This window comes from Pleurodeles waltl, chromosome 9 (genome assembly GCF_031143425.1).
Source record: "Pleurodeles waltl isolate 20211129_DDA chromosome 9, aPleWal1.hap1.20221129, whole genome shotgun sequence".
NCBI lineage: Eukaryota > Metazoa > Chordata > Amphibia > Caudata > Salamandridae > Pleurodeles > Pleurodeles waltl.
In genome coordinates this window covers 961,707,992-961,723,106 of record NC_090448.1, presented here as the reverse complement: position 1 = coordinate 961,723,106, position 15,115 = coordinate 961,707,992, and the positions used below count along the sequence as shown (strand labels likewise).

Below are 15,115 nucleotides of genomic sequence, written 5' to 3'. Positions count from 1 at the left end.
GGGTCCTGTCAGCTGATGCCGGAGGAGAAAAACAGCTCCCCCCGAGCTGACAAAGGATCAGGAGGAAGCCCCAGTCAAGGGACTTCAGGAACACCCCGGACCTCCGACCAGAGTGCCCCGTTGTCCTATAAGCAGCCCTCAAAGAGACTTACCTCCAGCTCCAGTGGACTTCGTTGCGCACAGCATCCAAAACCTCCAAAACGCCCTGCACCTTGCCTTGCATTGTGGGATTTACTGTGTGCCCAGGGTCCTCAACCCCTGGTGACCTCGACAGCGAAAGGGGACCCCCAGGCACCACTTTCAATTTGCAAATCAGCTCTTTTTCCAGGTGGCCGTGTGCCAAGAACTTATCCAACGCTGCTCCCACTGGAACAGGGAGCTGCCAGAGGCTCTCCAGCTGGCACAAATGGACAATTGAATAGGGACTTAACTTGAATCTAACAATTGACAAGTATACTTAGATCAAGGGGAGTATTATGTTTCTAGCTTTTGTTGACTTATGCAGCTCATTTGATTGTATCATGCACGATATATTGTGGACAATTATGATGGAGCTTGGTGTGGACCCATGCGTTATTCCGTTTTTGAGGGAGTTATACTTGGGAAAAAGGGCCAGGGTCTGATATAGACTGAGGGGGGACGCAGTAACTCCTTTAGTGTAGGAAAGGATGTCAGACAGGGATGCGAACTCGCTCCAATCTTGTTCACATTATATATATTAATAATTTAGGCAAAGTTCTATTAGAGAACTGCACAGACCTCCACAAAATGCCCATTGTCCGATTCCGGCCCTCCTGTATGCGGACACCACCGTCTTAATGGTGCACACTCCCTCGGCCCTGCAACAGATATTATCCTGTTTTGTAGATTACATGCAGAAATTAGGGCTCCTAGTTAATATAGGGAAAACTTTCATTATGAAGTGCTGGAGGCGACATGTGAAATGCTGTGATATGATTGAGAATACTAAACTTAATTTTGCTACTACCTTCTCATATCTGGGCGTTTTGGATGACAAAGATGGAACGTGGAAACTGACAGTTAACAACAGAAAGTTTAATTTTATGAAGGCCATCACTGTGCTGTTAAATTTTGTGATTAAATTAGGAAGGAAGCCACTCATGGAAATGTTAGCCATCTATATGGCAAAGCGCCTATTGACTGCCCTGTCCGGGCTGGAGTGTGGGGTTATATTGACTGCCAACCTCTAAAAATTCTGCAAAATTATTTTTTAGGAACTTTTTTCTGTCCCCTAAAGCTGCTGTGCTGTAATCTGTCACTCAGAACTGAGCGTCCCCTTTTTATCTGATGTTGCTAGATCACAGCCATTTGGCATCACTTAGGAATAAGGTCTGGACCTCAAAGGCCACCACTCTCAATTGTGATGTCATTAGAGATTGTCTCAAGTCATCCTTCTATCTGTAAATTCTCTAGTTGAACTTTGTTAAAAACCTTTGTTTGGACCTGGGACGCCCTGATTATTTTAATTCTCCTGATGCCATGATGTTGATTAGTAGGAACGAACTGAAAGAGGCCTGTCTCTTTCTGTTTGAGGATCTCAGATTGACTGCAGAGCTGATTAAAACTAGTGTTGTAAGAAATCAAATGATACTGGTTACCTATGAAATAAAGCCCTACCTTCACTATATACTGAACACAAGACATAGATTTTTTTTAACGAGGTTTAGGCTGGATATATTTTATCATTTGATAACCTTTCCGACTGTCAAAGATTGGTCTAAAACACCTATTAGATGAGCTTGGGACAATGTGTCAGATCAAATTACTATGCACGCAGTTCTATTTTGTAAATTTCATAAATATCCGTGGAAGAGAATTTTAGTACCCTGTTTGTGTGAATATATATCTATACAATGTTGTCCCGCCAGTGCTTTAAATGGGCAGGTACTGTCCGGTACTCAGTACCTGCACTTCTTTTATTTGAAAGGGAGAGTACCTGCACTTTTTTAGCATTGTTGCAATACATTTAATAGGAGAGTACCGCCACTCCTCATAGGCCAATAGGTACTCTAAAGAGTGAGTACCTGCACTTTTATATTTCTATTTAAAGCACTGCGTTCTGCGTACCTGTTTTTACAGTCTCTGTCCTCGCCTCTGATTTGTTGTGTCATGTCTGTTTATTTATCATCTGGATCAACCAGTGGAAATTGTTATCTGTTTGCAATGATCATGTTACATAAGGTTAAAATTATGCTGAGATTAACTGACACACCCTGGCACAGTTTGTACATATTCAGTTTTGTTATGTTCTTCTGGTTATTTTTAATCATTTTTTGTTATACGCTGTGTGTGGCTTTTATGATAGAACCGAGTAAAGCTTATTTTGAAATTGAATTTGAACTTCTGCCAAAAACTCTGGAAGTTCACCCCTTCGTCACACTTTGCTCTTGACCTATTCAGGATTGTATAAGCCTTCAGAATCAAGCTAACCTATTTTGCAAGATGTTTGCTTTGTAAGTAACAAGGAAATGCAAATGCATTTTTCCCACTTTTCAAACGTGTGAGATGACATTTATTTTTAGAGTAGCAGCAAAAATAGTACAAACTCAATTTTAACCATTTTCACCTAGGTGTTAATAATTTGATATTGCTCCTGGGTTGTCAAATGTACTGGATGATAAGGGAGTAGGGTAGCGATGTTTATGTGGTCTACAATATTTAACGAACGGTGTATTTGTAGCTGTTTTCACAAATTGAAATAATTTAATGATTTGTTCTATTTTAGAGCATTAGAGAAACAAGTTTTTCCAATGCACAGAAAAATAGGAGCTGTGGAAAACTCGGGAGCTGTTGGATCAATGAACTATCTCATGCGTATTGCAAGGCAGGGTCGAAGGCAGGTAAGGTTTTCCCAAGGAGGACTGAAGCAACACTTTCCTTATGTCTCGCCATTATTATTTCTTAGATATTTTGGATGAGTATACGAGCTCCTCTCTGTGGCTCCCTTACTGCTGAGTATTTTGCCACATGCATGTGTTACAAAATCAAACCACAAATGTATTTTATGTTTAAAATTTGAAATCAAAAGTGCGACGATGTCATGCTTTCTATCACTTATAGGCATCATAAGGCTTCACACATGATAAAGTTGTGTATACAATTGCTTGCAGACAAGGTGCAAATTATTTTCTTTCAAAAAAGCATTAACTGCGCAAGGGTTTAGCTGTCGGGTCCAGTGGCATACCAAAGAGGGTCATGAGCCCTGATGCAACCAAGGAAAATATGTCCCCTTACCCCTTATTAGATGGTAAAAAGATATTCAAGCTGGGAAGCCATAGACCTATCATAACGCCGTCCCTGGCGTTGTCACCTCTCCGGCTGTAGTATGACTAGCTACATACCCCTTGTGCACAAATCCAGCGTTCGTTACAACACAGTAACCACTATACCAGGGAATGGTCTATTCACCAAGAGTCCCACAGGTGACTCGTGAGCAAACACAGAAGCGCCCAGGGACGGAGTAACTTGTTTACTTGCTCTATATAACATTACGTGACTCCTCTGTCGGAGTTTCGAAGACTCCTCCGGGTGATAAGGGCACTGTTAAACCAAAGTGCTCGTCATAAATCGGAGTGCCTGTGGTTCTGAAAGGTTATGCATTTTATTTTCAGTCAGTATATTACAAGCTAGAACAACCCAGAGTGTTGAATCCTTGGAAACTGAAAGGTTACAGAAAATTGTAAAAGCCAGTGATTTAAGTTTCTTGTCCATCACACCCCACGATTATGTACACTTTTACCGCCCTTCCACGGACGTAATTCGCCCTTTCTTACGGACCACACTACTTGTCTTGCCTAGAACTCAATTTACGTATTCATCACCTAGCAGGAGCAAAATACTAAGGTATGGCAGCAGTACTACTCCATGGGTAAGCAGACATGCCAACAATTTAGAAGAGGGAAGTGGGAGATCTAAAAAAAAAAAGTAATCTGGAGAATGCATTTCCCCAATTGACTTATATTAAACCCAATTTCAGGCGGGAGACCACCAAAATGACGCCATTTTTTGCTTTAAAAAACAAACAAAACAGGAGTCTCCGGCCTGAATCGGGTCTATTGGCATGCATGTGTAAGGGGCTGGGGACATTTGCTTGTATGTCTACATACTTTACACGGTATATAGTTCCAAAACTGAAAAGACGTGTTTCCATATATCGTAAGTGTTACCTGACAAGACTACAACGCCTGAAAGAAATAGTATTAAAGCTATCTTACGGTTTTTCTAACTATAAAAATTCTGTTAATGTCTGAACATTGTGTAGAGATCGCGTGCAAAAAATAGCTTTTTATGTATTCTTTGGACTTAGCTTTGGAGTTGGCCTTTTCTGATTCTTAATTACGGGTTATCCCTGCCCTCTAGTGGTGAGGCCAGAAACTGATTGTATGGCTATTTAACCCCTTTTCTGCCATGCCTTTTCCCCCTCAGGTGCCAGGCCTTTTTTGGGCTATTAGGGGCAGTTCGCGCTTAGGCCCTCATAACTTTTTGTCCACATAAGCTATCCACGCCAAATTTGCGCCCTTTTTTCCAACATCCTAGGGATTCTAGAGGTACCCAGAGTTTGTGGGTTCCCCTGGAGGAGACCAAGAAGTTAGCCAAAATATAGCAACATTTTCGTTTTTTCCAAAAACAAGTGGGAAAAGGGCTGCAGAAGAAGGCTTGTATTTTTTTCCCTGAAAATGGCCTCAACAAAGGGTTTGCGGTGCTAAAATCACCATCTTCTCAGCTTTCAGGAACAGGAAGACTTCAATCAGAAAAACACACTTTTCAACGCAATTTTGGTATTTTACCCGGACATACCCCATTTTTTTACTATTTTTTGTGCTTTTAGCCTCCTTCCAGTTAGTGACAGAAATGGGTGTGAAACCAATTCAGGATACCGGAAAACTAAACATTTCTGGAAAGTAGACAAAATTCTGAATTCAGCAAGGGGTCATTTGTGTAGATCCTACATGGTTTTCCTACAGAAGATAACAGCTAAAATGAAAAAAAAATGAAATTGTGGTGAAAAAAACAACTATTTCTCTCCACGTTTTACTCTGTAATTTTTTCCTGCAATGTCAGATTTTTTAGCGGAATATACCATTGCATCTGCTGGACTCTTCTTGTTGCGGGGATATATAGGGCTTTTGGGTTTATCAAGAACCCTAGGCACCTACAGCCAATAAATGAGATGCACCTTGCAATGGGTTTTCATTCTATACTGGGTATACAGCAATTCATTTGCTGAAATATAAAGAGTGAAAAATAGGTATCAAGGAAACCTTTGTATTTCCAAAATGGGCACAAGATAAGGTGTTGAGAAGCAGTGGTTATTTGCACATCTTTGAATTCCGGGGTCCCCATACTAGCAGGTGAATTACAGTGCATTTCTCAAATAGATGTCTTTTTTAAACACTGTCTTACATTTGGAAGGCAAAAATGTAGAGAAAGAAAAGGGGCAATAACGCTTCTTCTATTCTGTGTTCCCTAAAGTCTCCCGATAAAAATGGTACCTCACTTGCATGGGTAGGCCTAATGCCCGTGACAGGAAAAGCAACATGGACACATCACATTTTCACATTGAAATCTGAAGTGTTTTTTGTAAAGTGCCTAGCTGTGGATTTTGGCCTCTAGCTCAGCTGGCGCCTAGGGAAACCTACCAAACCTGTGGATTTTTGAATACTAGACACCTAGGGGAATCCAAGATGGGTTAGTTGTGGGGCTCTCACTAGGTTCTGTTACCCAGAATCCTCTGCCAACCTCAACATTTGGCCAAAAAAACACATTTTCCTCACATTTTGGTGACAAAGTTCTGGAATCTGATAGGAGCCTCAAATGTCCTTCCTCCCAGGGTTCCCCCAAGTCTCCTGATAAAAAAGGTACCACACTTGTGTGGGTAGGCCTAGTGCTTGCAACAGGAAATGTCCCAAAAGACAACGTGGACACATCACATTTTCCCAAAGAAAACAGAGCTGTTTTTTGCAAAGTGCCTAGCTGTGGATTTTAGCTTCTAGCTCAGCCGCGCCTAGGGAAACCTACCATACCTGTGCATTTTTTAAAACTAGACACCTACGGGAATCCAAGATGGGGTGACTTGTGGGTCTCTCACCAGGTTCTGTTACCCAGAATCCTTTGCAAACCTCAAAATGTGGCCCAAAAAACACTTTTCCCCACATTTCGGTGACAGAGAGTTCTGGAATATGAGAGGAGCCACAAATTTCCTTCCACCCAGCATTCCCCAAGTCTCCCGATAAAAATGGTACCTCACTTGTGTGGGTAGGCCTAGTGCCCACGACAGGAAATTACCCAAAACACAATGTGGACACATAAAAATGATCAAATACAAAACAACCAGTTTTTTGCGGGGGGGCACCTGAGTTTTTGGGTCTGGGCTCAGCAGCAATATAGGGAAGCCTACCAAACCCAAACATTTCTGAGAACTAGACAATCAAGGGAGTCAAAGGAGGTGTGACATGCGTGGATCCCCCAGTGCTTTCTTACCCAGAATCCTCAGCAAACCTCAAATTTAACTAAAAAAATCACATTTTCCCCACATTTCTGTGTGGGATCACCACACCGGGACACATTTCCTACCACCCAACGTTCCCCTCAGTCTCCTGGTAAAAATGATACCTCACTTGTGTAAGTGGGCCAAGTGCCTGTGACAGGGAAGGGCCAAAAACATGTTGAAACTGAGGGGGAACCAAAGCGGGTCCAAAAGGGCAGTTTGAAAAAAATAATTTTTAGGCTGACAAGTGGGGCAGAATTTTTATCGGTATAGATGAGACAATGCTAGGTGGTAGAAATTTTGTGGATTCCTGCAGATTCTGGAAGGTTCCATCACAAAAATTTGGTAAAAATGTGTGATTTCCAGCAAAGTTGGCGGTTTGCAAGGCATTGTGGGTAAGAAAATGGTGCTGGTGCTGGTGCATGTGACGCACACCACCCTGGACTCACCACCCAAATGTTTTGTTTTCAGATGTGTCTGGGTCTTGTGGATTTTTCTACATGGCAGCATCCCAAAGTCCAAAAGTGCACCCTCACCATTCAAAGTGGGACGATTTTATAGAGTTAGACAAGCTCTCATGACCCAAATGTAAAACCAAAACTCAAAGTAATCAAATGTCCTCTTGCTTGCCGTGGGATAAGATGTTTTAGTGAGGGGAGAGCTGAAAGACTGTTACCCCCTTCAGTTGGGGTGGGGGCATAACCATAGCCTTACTGGTTGGTAGCTACCACCCCACTATTTTTATTTTCTTTTAAATTCCCTGGTATCTAGTAGGGTTTCTGACCTCTCAGGGAGTTAATCAGGGGGAATTTCCCCATCTGCCCACCGGTGGGCAGAACAACTTTGGCCCAGTTTATTTGGGGTGGGGGTATGGCCATATCCTCACCCTCTTGTTTGAAAAAGAAATTCTTCCCTGGTCTCTGGTGGGCTTTCTGCCTCCCTTCGGGGAGAAGGGCCTTCCAAAAATAGGTCGATCTGCCCCCAAGGGGGGCAGATATGGCCAACAGCAATGTGCCCCCATGGGGAGTGACCCTTGCCCAAGGGGCTGCGCCCCCAAACAAAATACACACACACCAGTCCCTGGTGCCTAAGTGGTTTCTATCCCCCCCAGGGGCAGATAGGCCTAATAGAAATAGGCCCATCTGCCCCCAAGGGTGCCAGATATGGCCTAAAATATATTTGCCCCCCCCCAAAGCGGAGCGACCCTTACCTAAGGGGTTGCTTCCCTTTCCTGAAATTGGTGCAAAAAAAATAAATCCCTGGTGTCTAGTGGTTTCTGACCCCTTGGAGGCAGATTGGCCTAAGAAATATAGGCCGATCTGCCCAAAGGATGGCAGAAATCACCTAAAATAAAATTGTCCCCCAGGGGAGCGACCCTTGCCTAAGAGGCCGCTCCCCATCTGTAAAACAATAAAAAGAAAAATCCCTGGTGCCTAGTGGTTTCTGCGCCCCTTGGGGGCAGATTGGCGTAATAAAAATAGGCTGATCTGCCCCCCTTGGCCTAAATATAAGTTGCCCCCAGGAGAGCGACCCTTGCCTAAGTGGTGGCTCCACAAGTCTGAAAAGCAAAAAAAAAAAAAAAAGGATCCCTGGCGCCTAGAGGTTTCTGCCCCCCTGGGCGCAGATCGGCCTAATAGTAATAGGCCGATCTACCCAGGAGGGGCAGAAAAGGCCTTGAAAATAATTGCCTTCCTGGGGAGTGACCCTTGCCTAAGGGGTCCCTCCCCTTATGCCAATTTCACCAACACAATTTATCCCTGGTGTCTAGTGGGCATTTCAGCAGCTGGATCGCTCTGAGAGGCATCAAAGGGAAGGAAATTCCTTTCCTTCCTTTTGAAGCCTCTCAGGCTCCCATCACATGATTGGAAGAGAATTGCCTTTGCATTTTTCTTCCGATCTGCGCTGGAAGCTGAGCTTCCAGTGCGGTGGGGCGGCCTCTGAAGAGGTCGCGCTGACGTCATCAGACGTGACGGGGGCGGTCGGGGGTGGAAGGGGAAGTGATTCCACTTCCAGCCCTGCCGTGGCCAGTACTAGGATGTGATGGTTACGTCCGTGACACCTCAGCGCCGCTGCCACGGACGTAACCATTGCGTCCATGGCACCCCAGGGGTTAAATACAGAGTTTTGCGACGTTTCTGTGTGTTTGTACCACATACTCACTTTATCTTTCTCTGACTATGTGTGTGACCTGCTTCCTTTTTTTCCGCCCTTTGGTGTGCATCGGAACCTGGTTTACTTACCCTCACCAAATTGGGACATAGCCCCTAGTTTTGAGTCACTTTTTGCGGGCTTTGCCATGCTGGTTTTGCCTCCCATCTTATGCCCATGAAGGTCAGTTCACCAAGATGCCAGGAGGAACGCCATTTTATCTCTACTTTCACTCTCACACACACATGCTTACACAACACACATTTACTCATACACACACTCTTTTACATAACCACTCTCACCTGGAAGCATGCACACAACATACATTTAAACATCTTTTTGCTAACCTTAGCTACCAAGGAGGGTCAAATTCCAGCTAACCGTACTCCATTTTGTAATTACACTAGTAGTGAATAATATATTATTCACTGTTAGTGTAATTTAAAAAACAGATTGAAAAAAAAGGAAGTGGGGCCCCAGCTGCCCCTGTGTTCCTGGCACTGATTTTGCCACCTTTGAGGCCAGTGGTGGCAGAGGCAGTGCTGGGAGTCACATGGGGCAAATGGTGACCCCCTAAATAACATCCATGCTTATGCACCTGTAGTGTTGCTTTAAAGCATGTCCGTCATACTATCTGCTGTTTTCGGGAGCTGTCCTGTATTACTTTGGCGTCTCAAGGGGCGAATAACGTGGTGGAAGCTTACACTCTGTGCTACCGTTGCTGCACGGTCCTTCCAGATCTTCCTGGCATGCAAGCAGAGCAAAGGAGCACTGATGCCAAAAAAGATGTTCAGTTTCATAACCAGGAGATAAGTACAGGGTCTCTGCTATTGAGTGCAGTAACCAGCACCCGTCCTGCTGGTGAGGTGCCGAGGCATGACCTTCAGGGACCACTCTCTCATGTGGTGGTCACCATCAATGGCCCTATGCGAGTGGTGTGAATAATCTACTGGAAGGCAGGGCACCAGGTCACAAGACCTTTTCCCCTCTGTACCCTACCACTTGTTCCAGCCAGACTTTGTTGTCAATGTACAGGAGAAGACTGTAAATTCCACTGGAGCAGAGAATGCCGGGGGATCAAAACTCCTGGACCCAGATGCTCCTCGCACTATTGACACGAGTACAGTAGGCTGAAGTATCCAAGCAGCCATTTCACAGAATAGTCAAACTAGTATCTTCTTCTGGGTGTGCTCTTCAGTCCAATTACACATAGAGGTGGAGAACATCTCCCCCTCTGGAGACTTGTATCAGAAAAATGAGCTCGGCTACTCCTGCACTCAGTCTCTGTGACAGTTCCAGGGTGGCATAAGCCTTGAGATTGGTGAGCTAGCAAATGGATAGAGAGAGTCAAGTCAGACGTCTAGCTTGACCCTGAGAGCCAAAGCACAAACTACCCCATTGCAAAATTTGTCATATAAATCATTCAACAATATCCATGTAAAATACAGTGGCTCAGATTCAAGAAACGTATGTCGTTCAGTTTACTACATTACATTATACAATTGCATTGAGTACATTTACTAAAAACAATCATTTCTAAGTTTAAACTTACAAATATTCCGAAATATATCTGACCCCCTTCCAAGTTGCTACAAATCCACAAAGGATATGTTTGTTATGTGCGCTATATTGACAGTCTTATTTCTAGCCCATGGTGGCCTGCCAGTCTTTTAGGTCTTAGGAATCATTTTGAGTGTAGAGCCCCGATGGATCTTCATTTTTTTCGGGAATCAGGCTTCAGAGGAAGAAGCCACTCTGAATCCTCCACTAAAGAAAAGGAGTCTAATAGACTTGTTCGTGGATCACCTGCCTTCCTTACCACCATCTAAGGAGACCCACTTCATAACAGTGGGTGGAAGGGCCTCCATCCACTACTACCACTGGAAGTAGATACCAAAGACACCTGCCTACTGTGCTCTACTGCTGCCACAGTCTCCTTCATCTCATCCCATAACAGTGGTACAGAGACTGGTAGCTCTAGAGAGCTGTGACTGGATATGCTCATTGAGCCTTCTGCATGCCTACATTCATGTGCCTATCCGGAAGAGTACAGGAAGTATCTGCAGTTCATATAGGAAGCAGAGACTACCAGTACAAGATGCTGCTGTTCGGTTGAAGAAAATCCCTCACGTCTTCACCACGATCCCAGACCATGTGGCAGGTTTTATCTGTCATCTAAATCCTGCTATGTATAAGTGTATGTCTATCTTATTTGGAAAGCATTGAGGGAGTGTGTAACGTTTATTCTGCCCCTGCCACATCAGGCGTCTGTGTCCTGCAATGGTGTGTTACCCAGTTTCAGTCCCCACTTGCACGCCCTATAGTTGCACCTGGCTGATCACTGGGTTCTGCTGCCAGAAGAGCCATCAAAACTCATCCGAATGCACCCATGTTTGGTTCTAACTTTGGGACAGTGGACTCGCTCTCCCTACGTTCTGGTGTGATGCTTTTTGTGTACCTCGTTTGCAGTTAGTGATCTCCAAAGACTCAGCATAGTGCAGCTGAGAGCATTGCAGAACATGTCTGCCAATGCCTAGTTGAGTAAATCAGATGCATGCCTGGATATAAATGTACAGGTCTTTCTCTCAGTCCTCACATCTTGAGTAGTGATAATCCACACATAAATTGCTATGGGCATCAGCTACATCAAAACAGAAGAGCCCAGGTACTCTCTACAACTCTGCCAGTTTCCTGCAACTCTTCGGTAGTGAGTACTACAACAGGGCATGTTTCTGCTCCTATCCTACATTGCAGGGATCATGAATACCTAGGCAGACAGTCTGGGCACATATCTGTACTTGACATGCGAGTGCGAGATCCTCAAAGAGGTTAACATTCCCTTCTTTGAGGGTTGGGGTCAGCTCTCCCAAAGACACTTTCATGACCAACCAAAACACCAAATGAGATGTGCTTATTTTGTGGATTAGAAAGTGATCTAGTTCCCTAGTTAACTGATAAAGGAATGTAAGAAAGTGCCATCTTTCTGGCATAGTCACCCCCACGTTTTGGCTGATATCAGTGTGTTTAAGTTCACTGGGATCCTGCTAACCAGGACCCTAGTGACTGTGTTCTCGCCCCTAAATGTGGTTGTTGATAAACCTTTTACCCCCACAAAGGCATTGGTACACCAGGGGTCACCAATGAGCTGCATCATGTATTGTGCCGCCAATGGGAGCCCATGCAAACTGTGTCTGCAGGCCTGCTATTGAAGCCTGCATGAAATGGTGCATGCATCCTTTCAACACCTAACCTGGTCCTGCACTTAGACACTATAAGCCAACCCTCTGGTAGGCCCTTCAGCCCAAGGGCAGGATGCATGTCCCTAAGTGTGAGGGTACCCTTGCATGAACCGGGTGACCCTACAGACCCCAGGCCAATTCCTGGACTCTGAGTGCGGGAAAGCCATCTAAAGGTATGTAGTGGACACTGGTCAACACGAGTGGTCCAACTTCATAATGTTTTCTCCAAACCAACGCATATTTACTATCAAACATGTTGGAAGCATGCACCTACACAGATTCTAGTGTTAGTTGCATGATACCATGTACTCTGCTGGTTACTTGGAGGATCTCCCAGTTCTGCCTATGCACTCTTATGGGTCTAGCTGCCAGCCCACGCTGCTGCTGATCCCAGTCACTGTTCTGCCCTGCTGCTGGTGAGCCAGGCTCAGGCCAGAGAAGCAGAACAAAGGATTTACCACAAGGGAGAGGTGTGGCCTAAGGGCAGGGGTGGGGTGGTCTCTGAGTGCTTTGAAGGGCACATTAGGTGCCCTCTTTGCATAATCCGGTTTGCATTATTTCAGGAACACCCAGTTCCCGCTTTGGCATGAAACTACACAAGAAATAGGGGAGTGGCGAACCCGCCTGCCCAGCTCCTCCCCTAAGGAGGTGCACAGAGCTCTGCCAGGTGGCCACTTGATTTTGCCATCTTGGAAACTAGATGAGCAGAGGCCCCTAGGAGCATCTGAGTGGTTAGGCCAGGAAGATGACGTCCCTGACCCTTCAGATAGGTGCATCACTTCAGAGAGTGACCAACCCCCTTTTAGGGTTATTTAAGGTCTCCCTAGTGGGTGGATCCTCAGATTTGTTGAACAAGACTCTCCAAGAACTCTCTGCAAGACATCTTCTGCTCCTGGCCTCTGTAACCGCTGCTGGTCTGCTGCTGCTGGTCTGTTTTGGAACTGAAACACGTCTGCTTCTGGTGGGAAGGCTCCCACTGCAACATTGTTTCTCTGGATCCTGCAAGAATTCCGCAACCTTCAAGGCAGTGCATCCTCCAGGGGCACAGTGACTCTGTTTGCACCAGGAAGCATGAAGGAGTCTCTCTTGGAGTGAAGGAGTCACTCCACTGCAACCACAGGCACCTCAAGGCAACGTCGACCAGCTAGTGGAGTCTGCTGTTCCATGAACATCGAAAGGCTGTGCTTCACAGGTGGTGAGTCTCTGGCTTCCTCTGGGTCCTGCTTGTCTTCTAACCAACTTGGGAGACTGTGGGCCCCTACACCTGCCACTGGACTGAAACCCCTGTGCACCGTGACTGTTGCACTTGCCAAGGCTTGTTGTCTCTTCCTCCGGGGTATCTTCAGGCACCAAGAACCTCCCGCCTCCAGCACTCTGCAACATGAAGATCAGCCCCTGTCCTGCAACTCTTGCGACATGGGACTTCTGTGTTCTTGTGCTGGTGAGGCTTCCTTGTGTCTCCCTGTGTCCATTATCTGTGGGTCACTTGTGGGGGCCCCATCAACTTCTGCTGACCTGAGGGCCAGCTCTGACTCTCCCTCTCCTAGATAGAATCTCCTGACCTTGTAGTCCCCAAAACTTTGCAAACACTTCTTCAGTTCCTGTTTGCACTTTCCAATGCTTGTTGGTGACCTGGCTGGTCACTGACCCTCCTGCAATCTGGCAACCATCAAGGGATAGCTCATAGGTGACTCTTTGTGATTTCCTGCAGCTCCGGAACCCAGCAGCTGGACTTCTTCTCCCACTTGTTGGAACGTCACCTTCAGGAGGGTGGGCATTGCCACCTGCCCAACATTGGCACCTCCAAGGGTGCTGAACTCAGTCCCCTTCCTTTGCAGGTCCTCCATGCCCAGAATCCATCCCTGGGTTCCACTGGCTTGGTCCACAGGTCGTGACAGCAGCTGGACAATCCTTGGCTTCCAATGACTTCAGAGAGAGTCCCTTTTCCCCTCTGCATCTGGGTCTCAAGTGTAGGTACTCCTCTATCCTCTTGTCTGCTGGTTTTCTCGGAGTTCAATGGGGAGGGTTCCGAATTCCATGAACTCCAACCACTACTCTCAGTGTTAGCCTATGGGACAACTGGTGGGTAACTACCTTGCAACTGGTTGCTGGGGACACTTACTGTACTTACCTCTGGTGTTTCTATCTGCCCCCAGCCCCTAGATAATTACCACACTTACCTTGGTTGGGGTCACTGTTTCACATTCCACTTCTGTAGTGTATGGTTTGGCCTTCCCATAGGGCTCTGTGTATTTTATGCTATTTCTAATGGTTAATTTGTGTATATACTGTGTGTATGTATCTCCGAGGGGGGATATACCTATGATAGTCTAGTAGTAGTGCTGTAATAAAGTATCCTTTCTTTTTGCACCACTTTTGTTGTTCTTTCTTTTGAGTGAGTTACCGTCTGACTACTGTGGTATTGCAAGTGGTTTAAATTCCTCTTGGATAAGCTATAGCTGCTTGCCTCAGCTTCCCCTAATGAGCTTTTGCTATCTGGACACCTAGTCACTATCACTATGGTTTGCCTGGACTCAGTAGAGGGTGCCACACCATAGGTGTACTCCATAAACTGAGCCTGCCTCCTACAAGGACTAGAGAAGGGGTGTTTCTGTATGGCTTTCACCCAATAGCTCTTATTCCAAACATTTTTCAAAAGGTTAGGGAGATCATGGTGTTTGTTGTAATCCTGGTAGAGCCTGCCTCACCAGTTCCATGTTTAGATCATATCCACCTCCTAAGGAGAGACTATTTGTATTTTACACCTTGGCGGCCCACCTTCCAGACCACTGGAGAAGGACTGCCAACCGGATTTTCGGATACCCTGCCTGTCAAGTATCTCGCTACCTTCAGGAAAACTTTCAGAATGCTGTTAAGGCAGAGTTCTTTGCTGAGTGGTTCCCATATTATTTTAGCTGGGCTTAGCAAAGGTTTTGTTTTTAAAAAAAAACATATCCCAAAACAGGATTTTGTTTTTGAAGAACAAAAAAACAATGATGTTGACAGGGTCTGTGTATAAGTTTTGCGCGCTGGGGGCATTTTTTCATTTATTTTCTTGGGGCTGATATGTCTCACAGGGAAATCTAGGAAAAGTTGCTTTGGCTTAAATACAGGGGACATCCAGCGCTATGACAGTGTGGCCCAATGGTGGACAGGCTGGCAGGTCAAGGATTTCCACAAGCAGAACCTGTCAAGGCTCTGCCTTTGGAAACCCTTAGGT

The 15,115-nt window shown here is 45.4% G+C and overlaps 1 protein-coding gene across 2 annotated transcripts in view; it reads left to right on the top strand.

The window, feature by feature from the left end:
• MOK (MOK protein kinase) overlaps positions 1–15,115 on the top strand; it is a 401,862-nt gene that overhangs the window by 371,423 nt on the left and 15,324 nt on the right. For both annotated transcript variants that reach the window (XM_069208354.1, XM_069208353.1), the window contains exon 10: positions 2,747–2,861. In XM_069208354.1, coding sequence (XP_069064455.1) covers positions 2,747–2,861 — 115 coding nt within the window. The remainder of the gene's footprint in view (positions 1–2,746; positions 2,862–15,115) is intronic.